The following is a 26931-nucleotide window of genomic DNA, read 5'->3' as shown; positions in this document are numbered from 1 at the left end:
AGATCACCTAGTTCCAACCCCCCTGCCATGGGCAGGGACACCTCACTCTAAACCATATTACCCAACGTTCTGCCCAACTTGGCCTTGAACACTGCCAGGGATGGAGGATTCACAACCTCCCTGGGCAACCCATTCCAGTGCCTCACCACCCTTACAGTAAAGAATTTCCTCCTTATATCCAATTTAAACTTCCCCTGTTTAAGTTTTAACCTGTTACCCCTTGTTCTGTCACTACAGTCCCTAAAGAAGAGTCCTTCCCCAGCATCCCTAATGAACTAAAATTATGGGGAAAAATTGCTTGGTATCAACTGTGAATATTTAGTTACATAGAGTATTTGAGAAGAGGGACAAGTCATGTTCTTAAAGCCCCAAGGATTTTTGTTTGTTTCATATTTGACAATACCCCATATGTAAAAAGCTTTATTAAAGCTATCATTTTTGTTGCCTTGACAAGAGAGCAAGATAACCTGTTGCAGGACCTGCATGCTTCTGGCTTTCACATAGTCCTGGCTCCCAAGCTCTGTAAGTGGGATCTTGAGGAAGGAAACAGCTCTATTAATTCAAACCAGTCTTGTGACTTCTGGAGGCCTGAGACATTGTTTTTAGAACAAGTAGAGATTTACTGTGAGGGAGGGTGGCCAAGAGGTTCAGGCCACAACACAGCAAGTTGCGGCAGCAGCACAATTTGACTTCGCTCCCATTCTCCCCGCGTTTTGTCAGGCATGCCTCTGCCCTTGGCAAATGTCTGGCAACAGCTTGAGATATACATGAAAGTGTCTTACCTTCCACAGTGAACAACAACAGCTACCAAGTCATACATGCGATCTAAGTTGACAGCATCGCCAGATGTGTTGAAGAGACGTAACTCCAGAGGAAATACTACACGATAAGACAGCTTAGTATATCTGTGCAATTGCTCCATATACTTGAATCTCTTGAGGTGTAAGGCAAGAATCATTGGCAGTTTTTTTACTCTCATCCTGTGAAACCATTAGAGTGCATGTGATAAAGACCTGACAAGTTCAAAGCCATTTTGTCTTTCCTTAATGAGTAAACGTTTGCATTGTAAAAGCACTTTGTAAGTAACAGTAGTCAACCAGCAGTAGCTTCTAAACTAAGACGCATCTAATAGCTTTGAATTTGTCTGTTATCTCTTTGGCCCACACAGAGAATGTAGCTGGGGTGTAAAGCTTCTAGGTATCTAAACATAATAAATATCAAGGAGGAGGTCTGTCAAAGCCCAGGAGGGATATGGTGAAATAGCCTGCTCTTTGCTTACCTTTTCTGTGCCTCTTGTTTACTGCAGCAAGTTTCACAGTAGTATTTCTGTTCACTACATAATGTCTCTGTGTTACTGAAGTCTCTGTAAACAGACAGAGTTATCAGTTTTTAAAGGGTCTTCACACTTTTGCCCCACTTGGGCTGATGAACTGAAACCCTAAAAGGACACACAGGATCAAATCCTCTCTCCACTGAGCCCAGTTTTCTACAACATCTGAAGCAGCGGTACTGGGGTTTGCATTGGGACTTTAGGCATCTGGTGGCTATGACAGCCCTGTATTAGGAACTGAGGCCCTCCATACTATCTCAAAGTATCTCAAAGTAGGAATTATACCCTAACCTATTACATGTCAAGACTTGAGTGTAGTCACTCAATTCATCCAGTCCCTTTTTAAATTATTTGCAGAATGGAACAGCTTCAAGTGCACTTCTATCATCGCCAAATAGCTCACATTTTATGGTGTTCTGTAAGATAGGTTTGAATCCTCTTACACAGAAGAAATAAATTGAACTCACTTTCCTGCATCCTCTAACCTCTTGAACAGTCTTCCAGAAGTTATTTGATTATACCTTCTTCATGTCTAAAAAGGAAAGTTTCAGCTAGTATAGAAGGCTTTTTAAATCTTGGGCAAGTAAATATGATCGGAAATTGTTCTGGATTGAGCTTTTAAAGTGATAGAGGCAGAGGAAGGCTGCTTCGATAGCGTCTCTTAGTTCACAGAAAAGATTTGTCCAAAGTCACTATGCCAATATGATTTGGAGAAGAATTGTAGCTCCCTAAAAAAACTGAACTGTAAAAAAACCTGATTGATAGTAATTTTTTGTCACCTCTAGTGTTACATAGCAGCTGAGCAGGTGCTTTGAGAACTGTAAATGCAAACAAAAGCACCTATCTTCCACTTAAGCACACAGGTTTTCTTGTGACTTTGGGCCTTAAATATATTTGAAGTACAAAACTGTCCTGTTGATTGCACCTACATTGTACCTAATAATCTTCTGAAATCCAGGCAAATTCAGACCCATTCAGACCCATAAATAATGAGCTCCATTCTACCATTGCAGTTTGCATTTACGGAGCTGAAGCTGCACTGTCTGCAAGTGCAGTCTGCTTTCACAGTAGGCAGCACCAGAATTATCTTACAAAGGCAAAGGGAGGATTCTAGATCATTATTTCTTCCTGGCACCATCACCACAGGGGTTGATGAGAAAACTGAAGGCTATACAGATTGCCATGGCATAAGTAGTAGAATTTCTTTACATAAGTTCCTAAAAGTTCCTCTTTGGTGTGCTGTATGTTTATATGACAGGGAGGCATTTCATATGGCTGAATATTATACTGAGAATGCTTTTATTAGTTGGGTTTTTTTTTTCTTTATATGGACAAAATACATGTCCTGAAAGATATGTTGCAACAAAACTTTGATCATAATTTTCTACCTTAAAGAAAAATAAAGCATGATCACTGGAATGAATATCTTCAGTGGTACATACTGATCTCGAATATCTGATTTCACATTTGAATTCAAAGACAAAATTCAGCCAATTCCTCTGAAAAAAAAATATTAACCTTTCAGGGGATCATGAATGAAGAGATGAAACTTCAAAAAAATATTAGAGGCAGGTTCTATGTGTGGGGAACACGACACCGCAAGATTCAGTAGAATGTGTTTGTGTTAAGGGAAGAGTCTGATGTTTACTTTTAAAGCCTAAAGTGTCAATTTAAAGAAGACCCAAACAAACAACAACAACAACAACAAAATCCCCCAACAGGTTTGTAAAATAATTTATTTTTTTCCTTCCTCCCTCAAAGCAAAGCAACAGAAATAAATAATATTTTTTCCTAACATAAAGAAACACGTACAGATGGTAGGAATTTGATAGTTCTAGGTTTGTTCTATGCTAGACCTCCCACAAAAATAAATTAAACTCAAAGTCTTTCTGAATTATTTTTAAAATGTATTCATTATTCTGAAACTGATAATATCTAATATTTTATATGATAAGTTTACTGCTGTGGAAATTGCACCTGTGAAAGCCTGAGAAGTATTCAAGTACTTGGTAAGTTGAGGAACATTCCCTTACATGTCCCTTAGCATTTCTTCTTTTGTTCTTTTGTCTTCTACTTCCACCTGACAGACCGTTGTCCTATTCTGCCATAGCAGGTGAAGCACAGTCATGGAACTTGAAGGCACTACTAATTCCCTTATTCAGCACATATTAATTCCTTTTCTTGTACCAGGAACAAAACTGGTGGTATATTTATAAGCGTTAACTCTTTCCTTGTGGGAAGGGAGGTATGCAGGTGAGGATTAGATGCTTTTGCTTCCCTTTACAGCTGCAACTTAAGGAACTGTTTCAGCAATAGACAATTTTCAGCGTGGCACTTCTAATAGATGCCGAATAGGTGAAAACATGAGATTGCTGACTGGAGTTAACACAGTCTGCATGTATAAGAACTATAAGCTTAAGGAACTTTATACCTGCAGAACTAGTTCAAAGACATTTCTAACTCTCCTGTTCCATTAACAGGCCAATCTGCATTTTGCTTATACGGTATTTTAACAGCATTTTTTAAATACACCTGCTCAAGCTGTATTTATTTATAATTAATCTCATGTGCTTTCACAGCCCATCTCTCTGCAGTCTCTATACTACAGTGTGAAATGTGATTTCTGCTGTTTATATGCATAAATAATAAAAATTTTCTGTTTTAAGAGATGAGAGAATTCTTAGTGGAATAAAAAAGCACAAGTGGACAGTTAAAAGTCAGGATCAAATGGACTGGTAAACTTTGCAAGTCCTAGTGGAAACACAAATAAGGATATGTACTATATTTGTTATTAGACTTCCATTGCTTCAGGCTCCATTTCCTGCCCTGTAGAGTCAGACTGTGCCAGAGGCTTGTATTCATTGGACATTTTATGTACACAAGGATCTTTTCAATCTGAAAAGCTAAAAGAATGACTAAAATGAATACTCATCTGTAGTGGCAAAGAAATTCTTTCTACTTAAATGTTACCTTCTACAGTTTTTCTTTAAGTAAGTTACCTTTTCAGTGCAGTAGCACTTAAAGCTGTAAAGACACAGCAAAGCATATTTTATAAAACAAAGAAACAGCGAAGTTCCCCCAAAGAGTAATAACTTGGCTGTTCCTATTACTAGAAACCACAAGACCACTTACACTTCATTTAATAATGCATAATACCATAGAGCAATGAGAGGAAATCCATATTCTAACTGAATATTTGTTTTCTAAACAGAAGCAGACATGCTGCTAGTGTAAAAACCAAACAGAATAGATGGTGATGACTCTCTTTCTGTTTAATCTGTAAATAGCAACCTGCACCTCCCACCCCAATAAGAGAAAAACTGGGATATTTCTTCCCTTTATTTCCAAAAGGAACAATGTGTGGACTTCAAACTGTATGCCATGCTATTGGAGTAAAGGCAGATGCTATATTGAAATGTGTAAACAAAGTTTTAGGACATCTGTTCTTCTCAGGATTGTGTAGCTTTCTGATGACATATTGTGCCTAATTTTAGGCAACTGCACTTCAGGTAAGATAGAGTTCAAGAGAGGTTCAATTGGAGAGAAGCCTAAGGAGTAATGAACATGAGCAGAGATCTAGAGAAGATCACCTCTGAAGGAAAGCTTGAATGACCTTAGGCTGCTTAACTTAAGAAAGCAATGACATTCTTCCTGTATGTAAAAGGCTGCTGCTAAGAGGAAAGGGAGTAACCCCTGGTTTATGTGCAGAGTACACCAGGCAAGTAGAAATGGGCTTGAACTAAAACAAGGAAGATTCATGTTACACAGAGGGATAAGCTTGTTAGTAGTAAGAACAAGGACTGAGATAGATAGGCAATCAAGATACCACTGATAAAAGATCTTTTGGAACAGGTTGGACAAGCACCCTATCTGAGGTGGGAAAAGGGGCTAAACTCTTGTGGTCCCTTTCAACTCCACCATGCACCTGTCAATTGCAGTAGTGCAGATGCAGTTCTTCCACATCGTAAGTTACAGCCACTTGGTGTTCAGTAGTGGGAATGCTATAAAACAGCCTTTCCAAACAAACTATTTCCAGGAAGCTCTAACAACTAAGAAACTGAATTTAAAAAATGGAGAAAGCTGAAGGTCAGGTGGCAAGTTATGGACAGCAGCAGTTTCTAACAAGTTCACCAGACTAAGCTGTAAGATAGTCAGTGCTCAGTCTCCAGTAACTACGTATGACGGAACCAAGTAACAACTCAAGTTAGAAAGGACCTCAGAAGATGCACACTTCAGCTTCCCTGAATGTCAGTGTGATTTCAAATTGACTTTGAACACCATAGAGAAAGGCAAGTAATGCTGGCAAAACCAAGTTCAAGGTAATGGCTACAGTGAAGAACTTAAAAGTGTGCAAATAAAAACCTGTAGTACTAATACTGATTCAGTTATTGGTGACCATGAACAAACAAAGAGATGGGAAAAAAGAAGACAACAAGGCCCTACTCTTCGCTCGCGAGGCCAAGCCATCAATTACTTGAGGACTAATCACTGCTACAGTACCCTACAGGAGACTGAACGGAAATTGAGAAGGAAAAACCTTACTGGGTTTAGCACTTTAATATGTAACAGAAGTTACTTAGTACAGTTGTGGTATCTGCAGAGAAATCACTTTCTGACTTACAAAATGGTTAGTACCTTCTCTCATATGCTTTCTCTTTTTGTAACTCTCAGCTTAGGGTCAGGTCCCAGGCAACACTTCCTAAGCATTCCAGAACAAATGTTAAATGCAATTTCAAAGTTGGTAGCAATTTTGAAGCTGGAAAGAATAATTTGACCAATTGATACTCATTACCTTAGAGCAGCAACATATTGCTTTAAATCTAGGAATTGGTTTATTGTATCAATGCCAAAACTCCGGATATTTTAAATCTCTCAGAATAATCCTCCATGAAGTCTCAAAATTATTTTGACCTCTGAAGTATTTGGTCAGTAGTGTCTACTAGGAGCAGAACTGAAACTTAGAGTAAAAGACTTTTCCTTAGAATTTTAGGATGAGACACAGAATAGAAATTTATATGGCAGAAGAACTTTTAGACTTAAGAGATCTTTTGCCCGCTAGGGACTCTAGTACTCTTTCTCCAAAGTACTCACTTAACTTTTAATACGCACATAAGTCCTAATCAACAAAGCACTTAATAAAAGCTTAATGATAAGCACACTGAAATCCATTTGAAGCCAATTATTCTTCTGCAGCAATTCTTCCTGGTGACAAGACAATCAATTATTTTTCCCAAGAGATGATTTTTTTCCTCTTTCAAACACATATATTGAAAAAGAAAGTAAGTAAAACAAAATACACTGATGTATCTTTTGTCATTAGAGGAAACATCCAGTTTACAATCTTTTTCTTCTGCTTAGGAAATGTTCAAAACCCAGTGCTATTCTCCTTTTCTGTACCTACTAGACTTGGAAAATTTAGCAAAGTCAGACAGAACTATCTGCCAGAGATACACTCATTTACCTTAGACAGTGTGTAATTGATGTGTTCTGCTCCACATCAACAGAAAGGTCAAGAAAATCTTCATCTTTGCTACTAACCTGTTACAAAAAATATACATGTAAAACAGACTTAGTAAAACACCATACATGTAAATGCTGTTTGTATCTATGTGCAAATGCTAAAGGTAGGGTAATTTCTGCAAAAATAAGTTTCACAAAAATAACTCATTTCAAGGTTTGTTTTTTTTTCTCCTAGTTCAGCATGATTATATTTATTAGTAACTCTACCAATCCAGCTTTCATATAATTTAGCTTCCATCTGTTCCACTTCTCCAAGCTCACCAACCATGGGTCAGTGACTGTAGTCTACTGTTCATCAAAGTGGGGACCACCATCCGCTGTATTAGCTGTGACTGGTGCATTAAATATGTTTCCTTGTTATACAGTGTACTCTAGTTTCACAGTTTACGCCATAAGAAATTATTTCCATTAGTAAGAAAGCAATGAAAATGTCTTCTAAATAAGCATCTATCAAGAAATGTCATTTTTAACCATGCTCTTTTCCAGTGAGTGTTCAAAAGGCTGATGTTAAATTCCTGGTTGACACAGCTGCATTTCCCCATTGAGTATAATTTTGATTTAAAAATCAAAAGATTAAAGCTAAAAATGGAAACTAATAATACTTTGCAAAATAATTTTGATTTTGCCAATTTTTTTAGACAAGAGCTGAAAAATTATCACAAAGCTTTTATTTTAAAAGTAACCCTAAATATTTTCAGAATGATGGACCTTGATTTTTGCTTTGAAAATGATTTTTCACTTAGAGTATGTAATCTTGAAGATGTAACAAACAAACAAAAAATTTATCCAAATGGCTAATTGTAATACTTCAACTGAGTCAAAAAGACTGCAGAAGTACTTACTGCACATGAATTCAGTCATGTTCGAAACAACTAATTCTGTTTATGAAATGCATGAACACTCTGTATTTTGCCTGCTATTGCTGCATTTTCTTAGAATAACTAAATCAGACGTTAGGATAGTGAAGTTCAAATCAAGAACTTCAGTGAGTGTTTGAAATGATTGTTCTGATGCAAGTCCTTCATGCCCAGATTTCTGCAATTCTAGTAAGTAAGGTACTACTTTCAGTTGATCTTTGCATTATGGCAAAGATCCATAAATGTGGCGGATGCAGTCTTGAATCCAAAAGAACACCTTTAGTAGAGAGAATGTTGATATTATCAAAGATGTACAGAGGCATAACGTGCACCCAATTAAAATGAACAGCAGTTCTCCAAACAAAAGTCCTTCCTGAGACATGATTTGACCCACAGGGGCCAGAAAAAAAACAAAACTGGCAGCATTCAACTGCAGTTATAAGTACACCAGTAGAATTTGAAAGATACAAAACTTCAGAGAACATTATGTCTCTACAGCTGGAACTAGAGTTCTGTCAAATACACTGCATGTCAAGAAAGAAAGACTTGGAAAAGTCTTTGGCAAGTATAGTATTTCATCTGAATCCCACAAAGAAGCTCGGAATTTTGTTATTGATTTCATTACATCAAATATTTACTGAAAGGGGAAGATGAGTTAGTTGGAGCTGGAACATTACAAGCCAAAACTAAAGGTAGCTGGAAAACCAGATTCAAACTGAACCCTTTCTAGGTGAGAATAAGAACTCCTGGATTCTGAATGATTCTTCATGCACTGCATATGAATATTTTATTTTAACAAAGGAACATCTTCTTAGCCATTTTACTATTTCCCAAAGATTTCAAGTCACAGTAATAGAAGAAAATCAAACTGGGAAGTTATCCTGGGTAGTATACAGTATTTCTGCATTCACTGGAAGATATAGATAAGCCTTCCTACAGCAGCAATACCTAGCAGAATTTTTTCCATATAGCTTGATTACTTTAAATTACAAAGAGTATTGTGCAGTTTTGCTGTTCTCAAGGACACATCCTGACTTCATTAAAGTTTGTCTGAGTAGACACTGGATATTAGTTTAGAATTAGGACACAACTGTTTAAAGGAATTTGCCAGTTAAAAGAAATTCTATGCTTTCACTTATTTTAACTTGCTATTATTACTTGGATTTTTATAAATGAAACAGAAAAAAGAATTACTTTTCAATCTCTCTTGTATTTTCACTATACAAGCTTGTTCCAAACTTGGTCTAACCTCTTTTTTTCATGTTGACTATCGTTTGATCTCTTTCTTTCTACCCCCCCTCTGACATAAATCCCTGGGCAAGTCATATTTTCTTGGGATAAAGATCATTCTTTATGATTAGAAATATCAGAATATGTTCTTTTACACATCTGTAGGACCTGGGTAGGGTTTATCTCACCGAATTTCAGCTGTCCAAAGTTATAAATATTTAACCTCAGCTTGCTTGCTGTCTGAAGATACCTTCTCTGGGCACCTTCTCCCATCTTAAAGCAGATAGTCTAAAGTTGCATTTCCTTTGGAGGAAGCAGCACTGGTCTGAGTTAAAAACACGTTATTCTTAGGCCATATCAATTTGCTGGCCCAGTTCACAGCAGCGCTTCAACACCGATTGCAACAGCTCAGTAACACCATGAAACCAGGACAGGCTGTATGGAGGAAAATACTGATACTGCTAAAAACTTTCTGTTTCATGAAACATCCTAGAAACAGATAAAGAAAGTATCCTGCAGGAGCTCCTTTGCAATTTCCATCACCTACAGAGGAGCTAATAAAACTAGTCATCCTTGACACCTACCTTTTACAAAGCAAAGGTTAGGTGAGGTTAATTAAAAACTTTTTTGAAAGCCACTATCACTTTTCTCTCCGAAACATCTTTCTTCTACCTGTGTTACTCTTTGACAAAGAAACCTCACAGAGAGGAACTTTATTATTATTATTATTATTATTATTATTATTATTTCTTTTTACTTTTAAGTAGGAGCATGTGATTAAAAAATATAGAAAATGACAGCAGACTTGCAATAGCGTTTTCTAACTAAAACTGATTTTTACTCAGACTTCAAACTGACAGTATCCTCTAGAAAATATTAGGGAGATAAGGAAAACACATGGTTTGTTAATAACAAACCCTCTGTATGCCAGTCACAGTCTTAGGAATGAATTAACACAAATTCATCTTAACATTTCACTTATTCATGGAATAGAGAGGAGTATCTTCTTCAAAGTTACAATAATAAGGAAGGGTATTGATTAACTCACAAGGATTTTAACTGTAGAGATATGTATTAGGGCAGCAAGACTTGGCATAGGTTAGCCAAGTAATGCTTAGAAAAGTAAATTTTTAGAAAAGAATATACTCACTTCAAGAAGTAAAGTCTACAGGAATATCCACAATTCTCAGATGTCTGAAAAGATTCATATATTTATATATATAAAATGTATCTATCTATTAATGGGCAACAACCAAAAAAAATCTATCCCAATGCTTACGGTTTCACAGTTCAAACATCTAGTTTCGTTAGTCAGTGTTCCCTGAAAAATCTCATGCACCCAGGTGAGTTCTTGCTTATTGTTCTCTTCAGCTTCATTCATGTTGCCATTTTTCAGTTTCCCATTTTGCTTTTCCTGTTTCTTCTCCTCCTGCAATATGTCTGCGATGGTGTTGAGCAAGTAATTTAAAAACTCATGTGCATCCTGCTGCATGTAGTTGTCAAAGAGATCTGTGAAGAAGACAGTAGAGGTTTTGGAAGTTAACATTCCCTTCAAGAAAGCAACCTAAATTCATTATTTCTTCCCAAATACATAAAATCATATCATCAAACATGTTGGAAAAGACCTTTAAGATCATCAAGTTGAACCTATCCCCCAGGCCTGCCAAGACCACCACTAAACTATATCCAAACTAAATCTTCCCGGCTTAGCCTGAGGCTGTTACTTGTCTTGTCTCTTGTTACTTAGGAGAAGAGACTGACCCCCACCTCACTACAATCTTTTTCAGGTAGTTGCAGAGAGCTATAAGGTCCCCCCTGAGCCTTCTCTTCTCCAGACTAAACAACCCCAGTGCCCTCAGCAGTTCCTGGTTAAGACCTGTCCTCCAGACCCTTCACCAGCTTTGTTGCCCTTTTCTGGACCCCCTTTTGTTCATCAAAGTGTTTAGAATTGTGCCAAAGAAAAGCAGTTCTGCAGTCATGCTGGCTTCAGTGGAGCTATTTTGGGGAAGGCTTCATCTCACTAAACTTTAGCTGACTGTAAGGTTATGCTCTGGCGTTGGTTGTGTAGGCTCTCACTGCAGTCAATGAAGAAAGCAAGAGGGTGACGCTTCCTAAATTAATTCCTTAAACCAGTAACTCCTTACACTAGACACCTAATTACACCTGGTCCTGACTCCCACCCATACATTCCAAGTCCCTCAGACACCTAGGAACATCACAGAGTCTGGAGAGTAAGACACACGGCTGGGGAAACAAGACACTGAATGCTGACACATACTAGTGTACTGTGTCTGGCTGGGATGGAGTTACATTTCCTCATAGCAGCCCATACAGTGCTGTGCTTTGTGTGGCTAGAAGGGTGTTGACAATGCTTCAATGTTTTGGCTATTGCTGAGCAGTGCTTACACAGCATCAAGGCTGTTTCCAAAGGCTGGTAGGCTGAGGGTAGGCAAGAGGTTGGGAGGGAAAATAGCTGGGACTGCTAACCCAAACTGACCTAAGGGATATGCCATGTTATGACTTCATGTTCAGCAATAAAAGCTTAGAGAAGAGGGAAGGCAGGGGATGGAGATTCATTATTAAGATGTTTGGGTTCTGAAGCGAGTCCTATGCACACCAAAGCCCTGCTCCCCAGGGAGTGGCTGGAAATCACTTGCTGATACAAGGTAGTGAATAAATCTCCTTTGGTTTTGCTTTTTTTCCTTTAATTATTATTATTAAACTGCCTTTATCTCAACACAGAAAGTTTTTCATCTTATTTTCTCCTTGTCTGGCTAAGGAGAGGAGTGAGAGAGGCGTAGTGGGAACCTGGAAGCCAAGGGTAACCCACTACAAATGGCAATAATAACATCACCTCACAAAGCACATTTTTCACACACAGGTCAGATGAGCAGAGACTTGCCTCTTCAGTAAGAAATGCTTGCAGGAGGAAGAGAGAATATCTCAGTGGTGATTTAGTACAGATTTCTCCAGTGAAGGCCCAATTTGCCCACCATGTAGAAGAAAAAAGAATCTGTGTTCCCAGAAATAGAATCATAGAATCACAGAATGGTTTAGGTTGGAAAGCACCTTAAGGTCACGTAGTTCCAACCACCCTGCCATGGGAAAAGGACACCTTCCACTAGACCATGTCACCCAAGGAAATGTGTATTTTTATCCCCCTGCTCCTGAAAAAGCTCATGTGGATTTCATCTGAAAATACTAAACAGATCCTTTGGCTTTGCAGTGTCTAGCTGGACACATAAGCAGGTTAATACACCTACACCCTGAGTCTGGTCCTAGTTTTAAAAAAGTGGAAAACATAAGATCCAGTCCCTAAAAGTGATCCCAAACAGTGTGGGGGCATTTATTACTGGGTGATTCAGAGCTAACTTTGTCACACTCTCTAATGCTTGCTCTGGAATGAACTGTCTGCCCATTTATATCCTGTCACTGGGAAGCAGTTTCTTCCAGGTGTTCGATTCATACTTTGTCTCTTCATTCAAAGCTCCTCTGTTTCTAAGCATACCACCCACAGTGATATGAATCCAGGCCAAAATGGAGTTGTGTGCCAGGCTTCCTTATTTCAAGATGTTCCTCATATTGCTTAGACAGAACTACAAGATCAGCCATATGTGGCTGCCAACCTAATGCTCAAAAAGGGCCTGATGCTTCACAAAGTAAGGCTGTGCTCATTTCTGAGAACAAGAGGAGCAGTTGACGTGTAGTTCACTGAACACCCGTGCATACATAGTTACCTGTCCTGCAGGGTGTTTTGGACTAGTGGTGCCTGTTGCACTCCCAGTTTACACAGTTTCTATGCTGCCAACTGCCCATAGTGTTTTTCTGTGTCATAACCACAAAGATGTAATTAAAAAGTTACAGCAGAGCATCACCCTACCCCCAGCCCTAGCTCACTGTACAGTGCGGTCTGTCCCACTGTGCTCTGAAAACATCAGTGATTCATGCACCTTTGGCAACTTATGAGACCTGATATGGTTATTCCAAGCATAGTATCATGTACATAGATACTAAAATATTAATATCTAAACCTAAAAAGTAATAAAAGTAATTTATAAATTTAACCTGAACATCTGATTAATTTGATCACATTGCCCAATATTTATTTACACTTTCCTGATCAATGTATAAATGTCTAAGAGGACTCCAGTTTTACACTTACCATTCTCTTTTCGTAGCCTTGATATGAACTTCTTTGGTGGAATAACTCCAACTTTCTTCTTCTGAGTAGCAATACTGTGAAAAAGATCTGCCAGGCAAGTCAAGAGATTTTCCTTCTTTTTCTGTTGGGCCTTGTATGATAATACATTTTCCCGAAACGGCCGGCAAAAATACAGTGCCTGCAGCACGGAGTTACAGTAGCAGGTGTTCCCAAACTGCCATGTAAAATCAAAAACAATCTTAAGCCCTGTGCATCACAATAAAACCAGTTGTTTCATTCAACTTCTGGCTCCTGTGCCCCTGTCACATACCAGCCATTGTGCCAGGCAGCAGCTGTAGGAATATATTTCCATACCCACCCCTGACACTACACAGGAAAAAAACTACGGTGTTCTAAATTAGCTAGGATACAAAGTAAGTTTCCACTTGCAAGACATCTATTTATTGTAGTGGATCTTGTTAAGCTTGTTTCCATATATTAATATATTCTTGCTGGGTTCTATCTTACAGCTCAGTAGCAGAATGACTAATGTTTTCAATGGAAAGAATTACTATATCTCTTTTATTTATATGAGAATAAACAAGCGATTAAACAATCTTCTTACTCATGCTCTCCTTAGTCAGTTAGAAAAGCTCTTTGCTCCTTAAGAGATTCTGCTGTACCTAAGCTTGTACATACTTCCATCCCTTCCTCCCTCACATTTCGTGCCTAAAATAGACTTTTAACTTTATTGAAGTGTAAGTTCTAATCCCTGGAAACATTCATAGAACACAGATAGATTCTCTGGGGGTGTATCTAGCTTCAAACATCTGATACAGTTTTGCAATCCACTTTGCTTAAATTGAACCATGAGCAGCACTTTCTCAGGAAAAGGCAATCCTACCTTAGAATGGGATTGGGAGAGAAAAGAAAAGAAATAGGAGTAGAAATGAAAGTTTAAGTAACATCAGAGCCATAGTTCTGTATACAGTTTGCCTAATGGAAATCGTACTTACATTGACCAATCCAAAGTAGTGTTCATTGATTGGAAACTGCTCTGGGCCAATGTCTTTTTCCAGAGCAGAGGCATTGGTGCCCTATAAAATAAGGAGGAAGAAATTATTTAGAATAACAATATCATAAAATAAAGTTATGGACAGCATTGAGATAGGAACTATTTTTTTCCTTTCAGCTATGATTAGCCAAGCTAACTCTGTCTTACTAATGGCAGGTATGACAGCCACAGGAGCTAATAAAGCATTTGCAGTTCTAGGTGGTAGAGGTGACCTCCCCAGACACTCTAGTAACGGCTGCTTAGAAGTGAACAGGTGACAACAGCGATTCTCACATCCACCTTCCCCTTATTTTTACTGTGTATGGGAACAGTTGGATCCCATTATCATCTTGCATCATGAAGATACTTGTTGACCTTAAGCAAACCCCTTAAAGTTATCTTGGACAAACCAGTTCCTAGATGTAAGGCAGGTTTTCTAATTCGTCAGCAGCCTTTAACAACACTTGAGCTCCAGACAGAAACCCAGTCCTACGAAAAACATCACGAACATTAAAAGCAAGTGTAATACATTTGTCACTTCGCCTTATCTAACATCAAAGGGTGCATAAGCCCAAGCACCTTTGACCAAGTACCTTTGTCACTGCCTCAGTGTGGGCAAGTTATGTTCAGCTCATCTTCATTCCAACAACAAAGTTGCTTTCACAACTACTGGTGTGTGAAGTACAACCACTAATTTTGTATGTTACGTGTAGTTTTGCTATATTAAAACACCCATTTTAAACACCCTTTGGTTACAAAGCAAGCTAGCAAGCTGTATTGCTACCAAAAGAAATGTCATCACTCCTATCCACTCTATAAACATAAAGATCCCTGTAGGACCTGATAAAAATGCTGTATTTGGACAATATTCCCTACCAGTTACCAATTTTTAATCTGCATGAAAATTGCTTTACTGGCATCATACATTTATTTACTTACTAAGCATGCTCTGCAGTGTGAAGCATTAATTAATAGTGCCTATAATATTTCCACCCCACAAGAACAGCACAGTTGGTTGACTTTCATAACCCCATGTAAAATGCCCCTGTAATATGTCAACACAGAAAACATCTGAAGACTTATGAGATTTCCAGTGCTCCTGAGTTCAATAGCTCCTGAGTTCAATGCTTCCTGTGTTCAATATACTTGCTCAGAGACTTCATCAGCTAAAATTTTTGAAGTTTCTGCTAATCAAATTGAATAATTTTAGTGTTGCTTCCTCATCTTCTTCCCAAATCCTGATTTGTGTTTCCTTATCGCACCTCCCATCACCACTGCTTGCTATATTATGCTATTATTTCATGTCAACTCATCAAAAGAAGATGATTTTAGTCAACAGAATCACTGGAGTGAAAATCAGCACAGGTGCTCGCTGAGAATTTGCAAGTGTTGAAAGTAAAGCAGCTCCTTCAAGCTGTCAGCTTCCAGAAAAGCTCAAAGATTTTGTATTTCATAACCCCACATCAGATCTCTTCCCAGCCTCTTTCTCTCTCTCACACACACAGAGCTCATTGCTCAGACCAAGTGTGTCATTTCCCAGACATTCCCTTTGAGACTGAAGTACTTTACCTGCACAATGCTCCATGCAAAGCTAAAGGGATATGTTATTATCCTCTGCTAAACCTAGTAAGAAATCTGTAAAGAGGAATGATCTATAAAAAGCAATTATTGGATACCTTTCAATGGGGATGACAGTGTGATAATTATGCAAGTTCCATATGAAGATTACTTTCTTTGCTTGGAAAGTCAGCCTTGCCAAAGATACACAGACTCAGCAAAGCATCCAGTTTCCCGAGAGGGAAGAAACTGGTAGACATTTGCCTATCTGATATTAACAGTGAAGCAAATAGCCACTCTTACCCTCAAAACCTTGTCTGATGAAAGAAAAACATGATTACAGAAAATTAATGCAGCTTCTCAAGAAAGCTATCTTCAAATTCATACTCATTGTACAGCATTCAGATCAAAGCAAATGTTTTCTTCGATTACACTTTTAGCATTCCAGTCAAGTTCCCAAGCATAAGAAAGAAATGGGTGTTTTTCCAGCTTTTCAGGAAGTATCTTCCACACTGAAAATAATTCTCTCTCTAGAATTCATAGAAAATACTATCTCTAAAAAGCAACCTCCTACTCTTTCATAAACTAGAGGCTAGTGTATGTTGTTAGACAAGTAGAATGCAAGTGCTCTGCTAACTAGCTGCTCCTCCATTACTCATTTGCCTTTCCTCCAGGGCCAGGGTTTCTTACTTCAGAGGATGCCAGATGGTTTGCAAACCCTTTCTAGCATTTAAATTGTCTTATAAATATTGTGAGAAAGAGCAAGAATCAGGATTTACCAAACAAAATCATCACTGAAAACCAAACAAATCCATGACATGCACTAACTGATCTCCGTATAAAATCCATGCAATGCCTGGAAATTTCCAAAGTGCATGTTGTTGAAACAACATATACTTAGTAACAGCTCACCATAGTGCTTTACCTCTCCAAAACCTGGCCTTAGCTGCAGCAAATATGAAAGGAATCACTGTATGCCAGCTTCCCAATAAAACAGAGATGCTAAATTCAATCTTTAGGTAAACTGACATAACTCCCATGAACTTCATTACAAGTTGTGGATTCTTATATCAAAGGCCATTTCAAACTGATTTATTTGAAGGTCTCCAAAAAGACACTGTTAAATTTGCAGCAAAAAGAAGAGTAGGAAAAGAGGTAAAAGGTACAGAGATCGAATTCTTCAAAGTAGAACACTTCTCTGACATGGATTAAAAAAAAATGTGGACAGACTAGTAAACTCAAACCATGCCACATGGCATGTATATCTTTTGCATAGTAAGTCTCCTCAAGAAGCAGTTGACCTGATGGCAGAAGAAATGATTGGAAATTTTCTAACCAAAGTACACCAGAAACTGTATAACCGATCCAGGTTTAAACTGGAAATGTTATGTTATTAGAGATCTGCTAAAGGCGATTCAGAACTCAGTTTAAACCAACCATACATAATATGGAAAACCTGATAGCCCACAGCAAAAATCAACCATGACTATTTAATATGGTTTTATAAGCATGGTTCTGCTTATTCCCACTTACAGCAAGTCATTTTGGTCACTTCTGCGGTGAAACCCCACTCAGACGATTTAAATGCAATCCATTCTCTATGATTTTATAAAGAGTCCTGTGCTTCAGCTAGGAGGAATATCCTACCACAGCTGAATCTACTGTAGTTTCACAAAAAAACAGTAAGAGTGGCAGTGCAGCCACAGAGTCTGAAATGAGGAGAGACCACGTAAGTCAATGACCATGAAATAAATTCATATCACAGTACAGAGACAATAAAGAAGACTGTCTCCTTAAAAGAATACCCTAATGAAAGAAATACAACAAAGTGACTGAGGTGGCCAGACCTTATGAGAATGAGAACTAGGTCAATGTGGAAACTCCTAATATGTATTCTGCGGTGTTGGTGAACCCTGCCTCCTCTGAAGTTTTACCACTTAATTCAACAAGCAGTATTGAGTCCTTATAAAATAGCAAAGACATAGATTTGAAGACATATTCAAGCATGGGTCAATTCAGGGTAAGCCAAGATTTCAACCACAACATTGCTTCAAAGATATTCTGGCCATATGACCTGCATTTTTCTCTTGTATTATTTTGCTCTGGGCCTTCTCATGGATAAGACTGCCAGTTTTCTTTTCAGCTGAAATTTCTGATAGTGTTGCTAAGAGTATATTTGTGCTTTGCATCACATGAAATAGGTTAAGTAAAAAAAATCTCCCATTCCTTTTCATTTTAGAATGTAAACAAACTAACAATGCAGGGAAAAAACCCACATCAGATTAGATCATTAAATCACATGTAGCAAAATAACCTAAATACAATTATTCTATGGAGGATGAGAAATGGAACAGAGCTAATATAAAAAATACTGCAAACAAGTAATCAGATTAGACTAGACTAGTGTGATAGAGCTGAAAAAATTGGCACTAACTTTTGAGAAATATGCATGTACTTAATTTAAAATAAAGGAGTGCAGTAAAGAAATCAGAACTTTCCACAGGTGACCTGTTGAAAACCTGTTAAAATAGGCTAATAAACAGAAACACAGAAGAGCTTCAGATCATATACAGCTGTGAATTAGACCCTTTTCTCTTAACATTCAGGGAAAGTGAGAGCAATGTACTAGAAATAGAGTTTTTTCCTGAGGGGGGGAAATGAAGACTTAAGACAAAGTAAGGATGACGTCTAGGCTGGTAGAAGAGAAATTACAATCAAAATAGAAACGGCTTCAGTGCCAGTCAGCCAGAGTTTCAGGATTTTGGAAGGCACAGCATATGGGAGGGAAGGGAAAAAGAAGGTAAAGAAAGATGTGAAAGACCTCCTGGCCAACAAATGGCAGTGCTAGATAACTCAAAAGAGAGGAAACAACTACAAATAAAACCCAAAATTAGCTCCCAGAAGCAAAACAGAGGAAATGAGAGTAAGAGAAAATCCAGCAATATCATACCATGCAGTATACGTGCACCTGCTTTCAACAGACACATTACCTGTCCTCAGTGTTGGACCTTGACTATCCTCAAGGACAATCTCAACTTTCAGAGAGGTATGGCAAATAATTGGAATAGCTGAACCAGACTTCTTCCAATTTAGTATCTTCATAGATACTAAATGTCAAACCTGAAACGTTTCTGTGACTTTTAAAGTGTAAGTCCCACAAGATGGCTGAACTTAACCAGATCAGCTTTTTCCTGTTCTGCAAAGAAATGTTTTATTGTTTCTCCAGAGGAGCTATTTTGGCTCTTTGCTCCCACAAGATAAAAGGGGAAAGAGAGGATGCTATGAAAAATGTAGGGGATCATAGTAAACAATAAAAGATAACTTTTTTTTCGCCAAACAGTTTCTGATCATTGAGGCAGATTACAAGAGCTTAAAAGCAAGTGTCTAATTTGTTTTTTGCTGGATGCACTAAACTACCTCTTATCACAGATCTAAGTATTACATATACCGTAAATAACTTTAGCTCTTCACTGTGTGGTTACCAAGAAACAGATAAAAGTTGAGAGGCTTGACATTCTGAACCACTTACTTAAAATCCTGCACAAAAAGTTTAGGGCACTCAGTCTTATATAGCTTTAAAACCCCCTGGTTTTCTCAAAGCACAGAGCAATCAAGCACTGGAAGGGAGGTTCTAGTGACATGTTGCAAATGTGGTACCTAAATCTATTAGCAATTTGTTTAAAATACTGACTTTTAAAATTTACAGGTTTAGACAAGCTTTACCAAAATGCAGCTCTGTATTCTCACATGAGTCTGCCTCTGTTCCCAGTTTAGTAGTTCTTGGATTAGTGGCACTCAGGCTTTTGCGGGAACAAGTAGCAAAGCCATTTTTTTTTGTTTTGGCCAGTTTCCTTCTTCAGAGCACATAACCTCAAGATGGCTTCACAGGTGAAATAGAGACTGAGGTTTGCTTACAGACTATAATTTCTTCAGTAACATTTTTTGTCTGGGCCACCCAGACTGCATACATGCTGCATTCTAAAGGCAAGGCAACTTCTAGACTTCATCACAGCTGCATCAGCTGGAGTACTCTTTGATAACCTGGAGGCAGAAGAAAGAACATCTTCATTAAATCTCAACATAACAGAGCTATGAGGGCTGCAGTTATGTTGCAGGACAGGCTTAGAATTTAGAATTATTTTTGACAGCCAATTTTTTACAGTTTTTTTCTTTTAGAGAAGTGCTCTAAAAAGTAGAGACAAGTGCAAGATCCTGCACATCAAGAGAAGAGTCATCTGTACATGCACAGAATGGGAAACAGCTGACTAAAGTATTAATGATAGGAGAAGAGAGGAAAGAGTTTAGAAACTATAGTGCAGTATAAGATGAATAAGCATCAGCTATGCAGTGCTATTTCAAAGAAAAACAACAACAAATGTTGACAACATAATAAAATTCCTACAGACTGGAGTCTACAAAGTTCTTAAACTTTCTTGTTTAACTTCTCACTGGTAAGACTTCAGACAGGACCTTACAAGCAGGTTTGGGTGCTGGGTTTCAAGGAAGATGAGGAGAATCCAAAAGAAGGCAGTCAAAATGAAAATCGCAACTCCAGAGAAAAATGACCTGTAAAAAAAGTTGAACCAGGTTGTGCTGCGTAAGACAGAACAGACTGAGACAAGGCATGACAATATTTTCAAGTACATAGTTTGCTGCAGAAGAGAACCAGACTGTTCTCTATCTCAAAGGTGGACAGGACGGGAAGTACTAAGCTCAAATTACAGTGATGTATATTTGGGAAAGACATTGGAAACATTCTAGTCATGAGGACATTGAAGAATTGGGATAGGCTGTCTAGAGAGATGATGTAGTTACTACCCCTGGAAATCTTCGCTTTTGACAGAGATACGTCAGAAATAACACAGGTTTATCAACTGGAGTGTCAGTGTACAGTTGGAGACTTTATTGTCCTAGGACAGTTTGAATGCAACTCTTATTAAGTCATTCACTGTGAAATCAAATCAAATCAAATAACCGCAAAACATAATATCTAGCTTGAAACCAACAATACACCAACGTTCTCTGCAAAGGCTGAGCATACCCAAGAATATGCTTATAATGGAGCCATGACGGAGGATATGAAAGCAGAAATACTGATATACTATGGTGTTTAGAGTATATAACATACATAAATATATATGAGTGTATCTACCAAACAGCCAGCCATGGACAGTGTTTTGAGGCTAAAGGAAGATCAGGAGAAGAGACTTTGATGCCTGCTTCTCTGACTGGCCATGATTTAATGCCACAGACTGTGGTTCTTCAAGCCTATCAGAATCTCAGCTCCTGTCTGGCACTTGCCCACCACACAGTTAATCAGGTTCCAGAGTTTTCTTTTAATCCCATCTTCTCCACAATTCAGACTCAGCCTTTCTGAGCTATGATTAAGAAGTTCCTTTATTAAGGTATTTAGCAAACCCACTATTAATTCAGCAACTTGAAGCCAAAGACAGTAAGCATTTAAAAGAAACACACTGTAAACCACACACTGTATTCATCAATTGTCCTGTTTTGCGTATCTTCTATGCAACTACTGCATGACAACTACTTCGGATGTGTTGGCAGCTGTGAGGTATCTCAGATGATGCTTTTTATCAGAAGTGACCTGAATGCGTTCGGAATGTTCCATTTATTAAATTGCCGGAACACTCTGAAGTGCTGATCAGATTATTTGAAATACTATTACAAAATTATGAAAAGGGGGGTTAATACTTGTTCTCAGCAGAACATTAAAAGGTATTTAAGAGAAATACGGCCTGCAGAGCTTGTTAGCCATCTCTGTAAATACATATGTCAATACATTCTGAAATGGTTAGATGTCCTTCACTGTACATAACAGTAATATCCCTAGACCACAGCTGCAGCATGAATTTAACTCAGAACTTCAGGCTGTACCAAAAGCTTATCAACAGAGAAATGTGCTGCAAAGTATTTCAGTAAGCAGCAATCTTAAAATGCCAGCATGCCTATCTACCTTTGAACCAGAATTTTGCACTTGACCCATCAGGTTATCTCACAGAAACAATACCAAAGAAGATTATAGCATCATAGGGGCCAAAATAGTTTGCGTCTACCCGAGGGCTACATGGCACTGGGTGTTGGTATTCCCTCAAACAGGGTTTCTTCTGTGTATCTTACGCTTCTTCACATCTACCATACCTGTTCTACATAAAAGCTGATGATTGCCTATTTTGTGCCTCCTTCTGTGGTGAACGTGATGTGCAGACAGACTGGATAAACTCTCAGAGTATCTGAAAGGCAAGTAAGAGGAACCCCGGGGACTAGACCTCCCTTTTCAGAGAGGTTGGCCACTGTGCCCACACAAGAGTCCCTCAGATTCCTTTGGTCACAGTTGCCTTCATCGCCTCCACCCCAGCAGAACAAGTTTCAGCTCTCTGGTCTCATTAAACAAATCAGGGCATAATAACTAGTCCTGTTGCTATTATAACTGGGGGGAGGGGGGATCTGGCAAAAGGCAGTAGAGGAATTTTCTTTAATTCTAGAAAGTTGTGCATTTGAATATTAACTATAAATAAATGTCCCAAGTGGAAAGTTTGCACCTAACATTCTTTCTTACTGATTAGCTCCCACTGTGTCTGCCTGAGCATGTAAGAGCTTACACAGTGAATACATAGTACTAGATCTCTTTTGCAAGCAAGTTAAATGCTGTTGCTGGCTTCCTTGGTTCAGTTGTTTTGATCTTGGAGAAGACTGAACCTCTACCATCTTCATGAAGCCAAAATTACAACCCGAGATGCTAGATCTCAAGCAGTCAATTAAATAGCAAACACACATCCTAAAATGATGACTAGCCAGGCTTCCTTAAGCTAAACTCATTCAGCTAAATTTCATCTATTCTTCCCCTTCAGGACATGAAAGTAGTTGGACAAACAAGGACTTGGACAAACAAAAACTTCGTCAAGAAAGGACTACCACTGAAAACATAATCTCTGTTGCATTCAGAGCAGGACAAGTACTTCAGGACCAATTCCTCCCTCTGTCTCTCCCTCCTCCCTCCAAGAAAATCAAGCAAGCAACATTTTCTTTTTGCAGAAGTAAAAAAAAAATCCAAACCACTAAACAGGCAAATAAACTGAACACAAAAAACAGCTTTGGACACTCCCAAGTGGAACTGGAATGGAAAAAAATATAAGGAACAATATTGCTATGTTCTACCAGCTTAAAAAACTTAGAAACATACCATCATGCAGCATTATTTATCAAAATATACTGTATTACCTAAGAATTATGCCCATTTCTTAGTCCACAGATTGAAAGTAGTGCAGGAACAAGGTCTAGGAATTAATGTCTTTGGTAGATTTATACATGCCCAAAATCAAACCAGTGCTGCAAATATTCAGATTCTATACAGGTAATGGATTTTCTTATATACCTCTAACCTTCCAAAGTCCCATTCTTATATATGGTCCCTTTCTTATATATGGTTGTCATAGCTCCTCCTCCAGACAAGTGAGTCCAAGTGCACCACCTTATCTAAGCAGACTCATTTGTGGAGGAGCGATGAGGCAGTGCTGCCAATACTTCCAAGAACTTATGTTTCCCTTATAGCCCCAAATTCCTGTAGCTTTCTGACTTTCCTTTTTTTTCCCCTAGAACTCCCAAGTCCCTGTGGATTATCCAGAAAAGTCTAAAAGTGACCAGTACAACACAACATCTCTAAAAGCTAAGTACACATACCCCAAGGAATATGTAGCTTTAAAACATCATTACTGTTAAACCAACTTCACCTTCTGTTGCAGTACTGGTACCATGCGCTAGACCTGCTTTGAATTATGAGCTCTTGTATGCCTTTTCTGCCTGAGGCTCTAATTCTTCCCTTCAGTCTCAGATGGTACTGTTGCAGGATATACTAGCAACAACAGCTGAGCAGCACACCATTAGAACAACCTCATCAGTTTTGCTGTGAATCTGTTCAGTCTTTGGGAGAAGTATACTGAATACAAGTACACCTGTCTGAAGTGCATGAGAAAAATCATGGAGTTCCTAGTACTTTATGCCAATACTGAAGTCTTACAGCCACCTAAGAGGCTCCAGCTTCCCTTCATGTAGTGGTCTCTTGTGCAGTACACCTACCATTCATCAGCAATAAAATCTGGAGCCTGCCTCAGAAGGAAGGTGAGCTCGCCCAGGTCTTCTATTCAGTCCTGTACTGTTCCTTAAACCTTTATGTGCAGTATCCCTGGCCCACTGGTCTGCAGGGCTGGGAATTATTAAGAATAACGAAAAGTTTAGAAAACTCCTTATTGTTGGTGAAGAAAGGTGAGCACGCAGATTATTTTATCCCAAGTCTAGATTTCATAGTAAGTTGTCTTAACGCCAAATCCAACCCTCCATCTCTGCATTTCAGAGCAGGCACTTCAAAGGGAGGACTGAGACTTAAGTCAAAACTATTTATGGGATGCCCCAGCCATCTGGTTGGGAAAAAAGTGCAAGCCTGCTTAAGTGGAAGTATGGACAAGTGGAATCATGGATATGTGGAAGGGGAGCAGGCAGCAGTCTGCACTCCATCCTGCAGATCACTGCTGCTGACCCTGCAGGAGCCAGGCCTCTGGGGCTGTGCCTGCTGCCTTAGCCTAGAAGTAAGCTCCATTCTCCATAGCCCATGAATGGTGCGTGTGGCATCACAAGCACAAGGCATGCTGGGGCGCCACATGGAGGGAAGCTGGCAACTGCGTGTAGCTGCTCTTGAAGAACCTGGAAATAAGGGGCAAAAATACAGACTAAAACAACAAAATGTGCAGAAATAGGTTTCTCTTCTGGTTGCATTGGGGTGCTTAACACACACCTATTTCTTTGGCAAGTTTATTACTGCCTCACTGTATTAATAAACCTTTGACAGACAAAGTTTGAGTTTTCCCTTTCCCCACCAATAGGTTTCCAAAATCTAAACCCAATCAGATGCTCCCAGTTTGCTAGGGTTAAATTTACACCCAAGAACAATGCAGAAAGTGTCCTTTCAAGTGTTCCTGGGAAGGAAAGTGGCAAAATCTGAAGATAACAAACAAAATAATAAACTTTATTTATTTCTTCCTTGTTGCCTAGTCTGATTTAGATAAAGTTAAGTGATTCAAAAGCGCTTAACAAACAGTAGTCCTCTCTGAGTGGCATGCAGTGTGAGCTAAATCCTGTTAGATCTAAAGCCAAGACTCCCTAGAACAGGTACCTAGCATCAGAATCCTAAAGCGTGTAATCAGACATCTAAACATCCTCGGTTTCTGTGTAACCTGGGAAGCTCCTGGCTCCATGAGACCACAGCGTGCCTGCCTGAGATTGTTAAATGGGGTCACTGGTGTAATGCGAATTCAAAGCCCAGTTCTGGGGTTCTTTCGCAGCATTACTAGGGCAGGAGGAAGGGCAGGAAGAGGAACGGCGGGCTGTGGCTCCGTCTGCAACGAGCATCGGCTGGGGCCAGCCCTGCTCCGGAGGGCCCCGCACCGGCTCAGCATCTCCCGTCCCTCCCCGGCCCATTCCCGAGCTGCCCCGAGAAAACTCCTCGGGACGTGGCCAACTCGATCCCAGGCACGTCCCTGCGCAGCCTGCCCGGCTCCCCCGCCGCCGGGGGCAGGGATGCGGTCGCTTCCTTCGCCTGGCGCCCCTGGGGGGAGCCCACCCCCGCCGGCCCCGGTCGGGCCTGCCGCGGAGGGGCTGCGTGCGGCCCCCACCCCCCGGCCCGCCAGCACTCACCATATTACAGATGGAGGCGATGTTTCTGACGGTCATTAGTCTAAAGGTTGCAGCGATCCCGCACCGCCATCTTTATAAGGTGAAAACAGCCCCGCTCATGGTGGGAAAAGCGCAGGAAGGCAGAGGGGGCGGCGGCGCCTTCTGCTCCGGGGCTGGGATAAAAGCAAGAGGAGGGGACAGCACAGGCACTCTTTGCACCCGCAGAGCGCGAGGAGGACGAAGCTTCCCTTCCTCCCTCCTCCGGGAGAGTGACGGGGAGATTCAGCACAGCGGCGGGAGCAGCCGCATCTCTGCTCCTTCCGCCTCTGGCTCTCGCACGGTCCGCAGGGCCCCGGGCTCCCGCTGGAGAGCTCAGCCGCGCCTCTGCGCCAGCCGGTACCGCACTAATCTCTCCCTTCCTCCTCCTCCTCCTCTCCCGGCGGCTGCCGCTCGCCGCTCCATTGCAGCGCCGCGCCCGCTGATCCGCTCTGACAGCGCCGGCCAGGGAAGGTCAGCGGCAGTGCCCGGCACCGAGCACCCCGGCGGGGCGCTGCCGCCGCAGCCAATGCGCGGCGGGGAGGAAGGGGCGCGGAGCGGGGGACGGGCGCTCCGGGGAGCGGGGTGCTTCAGTCGCTGGGTCGGGAACAGCCACAGGGCTGCGAAACTCGGGTTCGGTGCACGTGAAGTCAAACGGGCGGGGGAAGGTGAGGGACGGGAAGGCAGAGCCCAAGCAGGACCACACGGATGTGTGGCAATGCCAGCAGCACTGTAATCTAGGACGCGATCTCTCCGCCTAATCTGGGGTACATAGGAACCCAGGCACTGCAGACCCGGAGCAGTAGGTTGGAATGGCACTTACGCCAACAGAAGGTGTTTTGTATTGCCATTCATGCAGACAGCACTTGTCTTCACAAATACTGGCTTGGGACCATGTCCACACCACACACCTTAGCGCCAAAGTGCGTTCATACAACACCGTTAATGTGATAATCTCAGTTCCTCTTCAAGAACAAATAAGTCAAGGCCCATGCCTTTCTCCAGGGCAAAGCAGTAGGAGTGTGTTAAATCTACAGACGTGATAATAGGCACAAGGTTGTTAAATAGCTAACTTGAGGCCACACAGCAAATCGCTGAGGGAAGAAAGAATGAAGTTCAGCTAAGGCAATGATTCATCTTTGAATTTCCCATTTCCTTAGCAGATGTTGCTGCTCTCAGCAGAAGCAGAAGGCCCATTTTTTGTTCCTCTGCAATGCTAAGGAAACCATTCAGAGGAAGAGAGAACTGCTAACATTTCTACAGGCACCCCTGCTCCTCACAGCACCTGGGAGCATGGCAGTGCTTGGCTACACTTTTTGCTTCATGATGCTAGAATACAATAGTTTCAGCCTATACAGCCTGGCCCCACAGTCTTTATTTACAGCAAACATTCTGAAGCCAGTATTTATTTTATTTATTTATTTAATTAATTAATTAATTTCAAGAGAAGGTCTATGATTACTAATAGAAATCTGACATAGGCAGTAGCATCCAAAGATAAATTCCTACCCTAAGAATGCTG

The 26931-nt window shown here is 40.1% G+C and overlaps 1 protein-coding gene across 4 annotated transcripts in view; it reads right to left on the bottom strand.

Moving 5' to 3' along the window:
• USP46 (ubiquitin specific peptidase 46) overlaps positions 1 to 25896 on the bottom strand; it is a 36207-nt gene extending 10311 nt beyond the window's left edge. The window contains exons 1-7 of one of the 4 annotated variants that reach the window (XM_062604617.1): positions 25395 to 25896; positions 14095 to 14175; positions 13100 to 13313; positions 10217 to 10446; positions 6792 to 6868; positions 1280 to 1363; positions 783 to 980 (exon numbers count right to left, since the gene is read on the bottom strand). In XM_062604617.1, coding sequence (XP_062460601.1) covers positions 783 to 980; positions 1280 to 1363; positions 6792 to 6868; positions 10217 to 10446; positions 13100 to 13313; positions 14095 to 14175; positions 25395 to 25430 — 920 coding nt within the window. In that variant the 5' untranslated portion in view covers positions 25431 to 25896. Of the gene's footprint in view, positions 1 to 782; positions 981 to 1279; positions 1364 to 6791; positions 6869 to 10216; positions 10447 to 13099; positions 13314 to 14094; positions 14176 to 24270; positions 24379 to 25394 lie in introns of those variants that run through there. The other 3 variants (XM_062604696.1, XM_062604542.1, XM_062604784.1) reach the window with 3 other exon arrangements.
• Between the last annotated feature and the right edge of the window lie 1035 nt (positions 25897 to 26931).

This window comes from Pezoporus occidentalis, unplaced genomic scaffold (assembly GCF_034315485.1).
Source record: "Pezoporus occidentalis ecotype Australia unplaced genomic scaffold, CSIRO_AGI_Poc_V1 ctg1, whole genome shotgun sequence".
Taxonomy (NCBI): Eukaryota; Metazoa; Chordata; class Aves; order Psittaciformes; family Psittacidae; genus Pezoporus; species Pezoporus occidentalis.
Note: the sequence above shows the minus strand (reverse complement) of the source record. Positions and strands in the feature narration are given on the sequence as shown.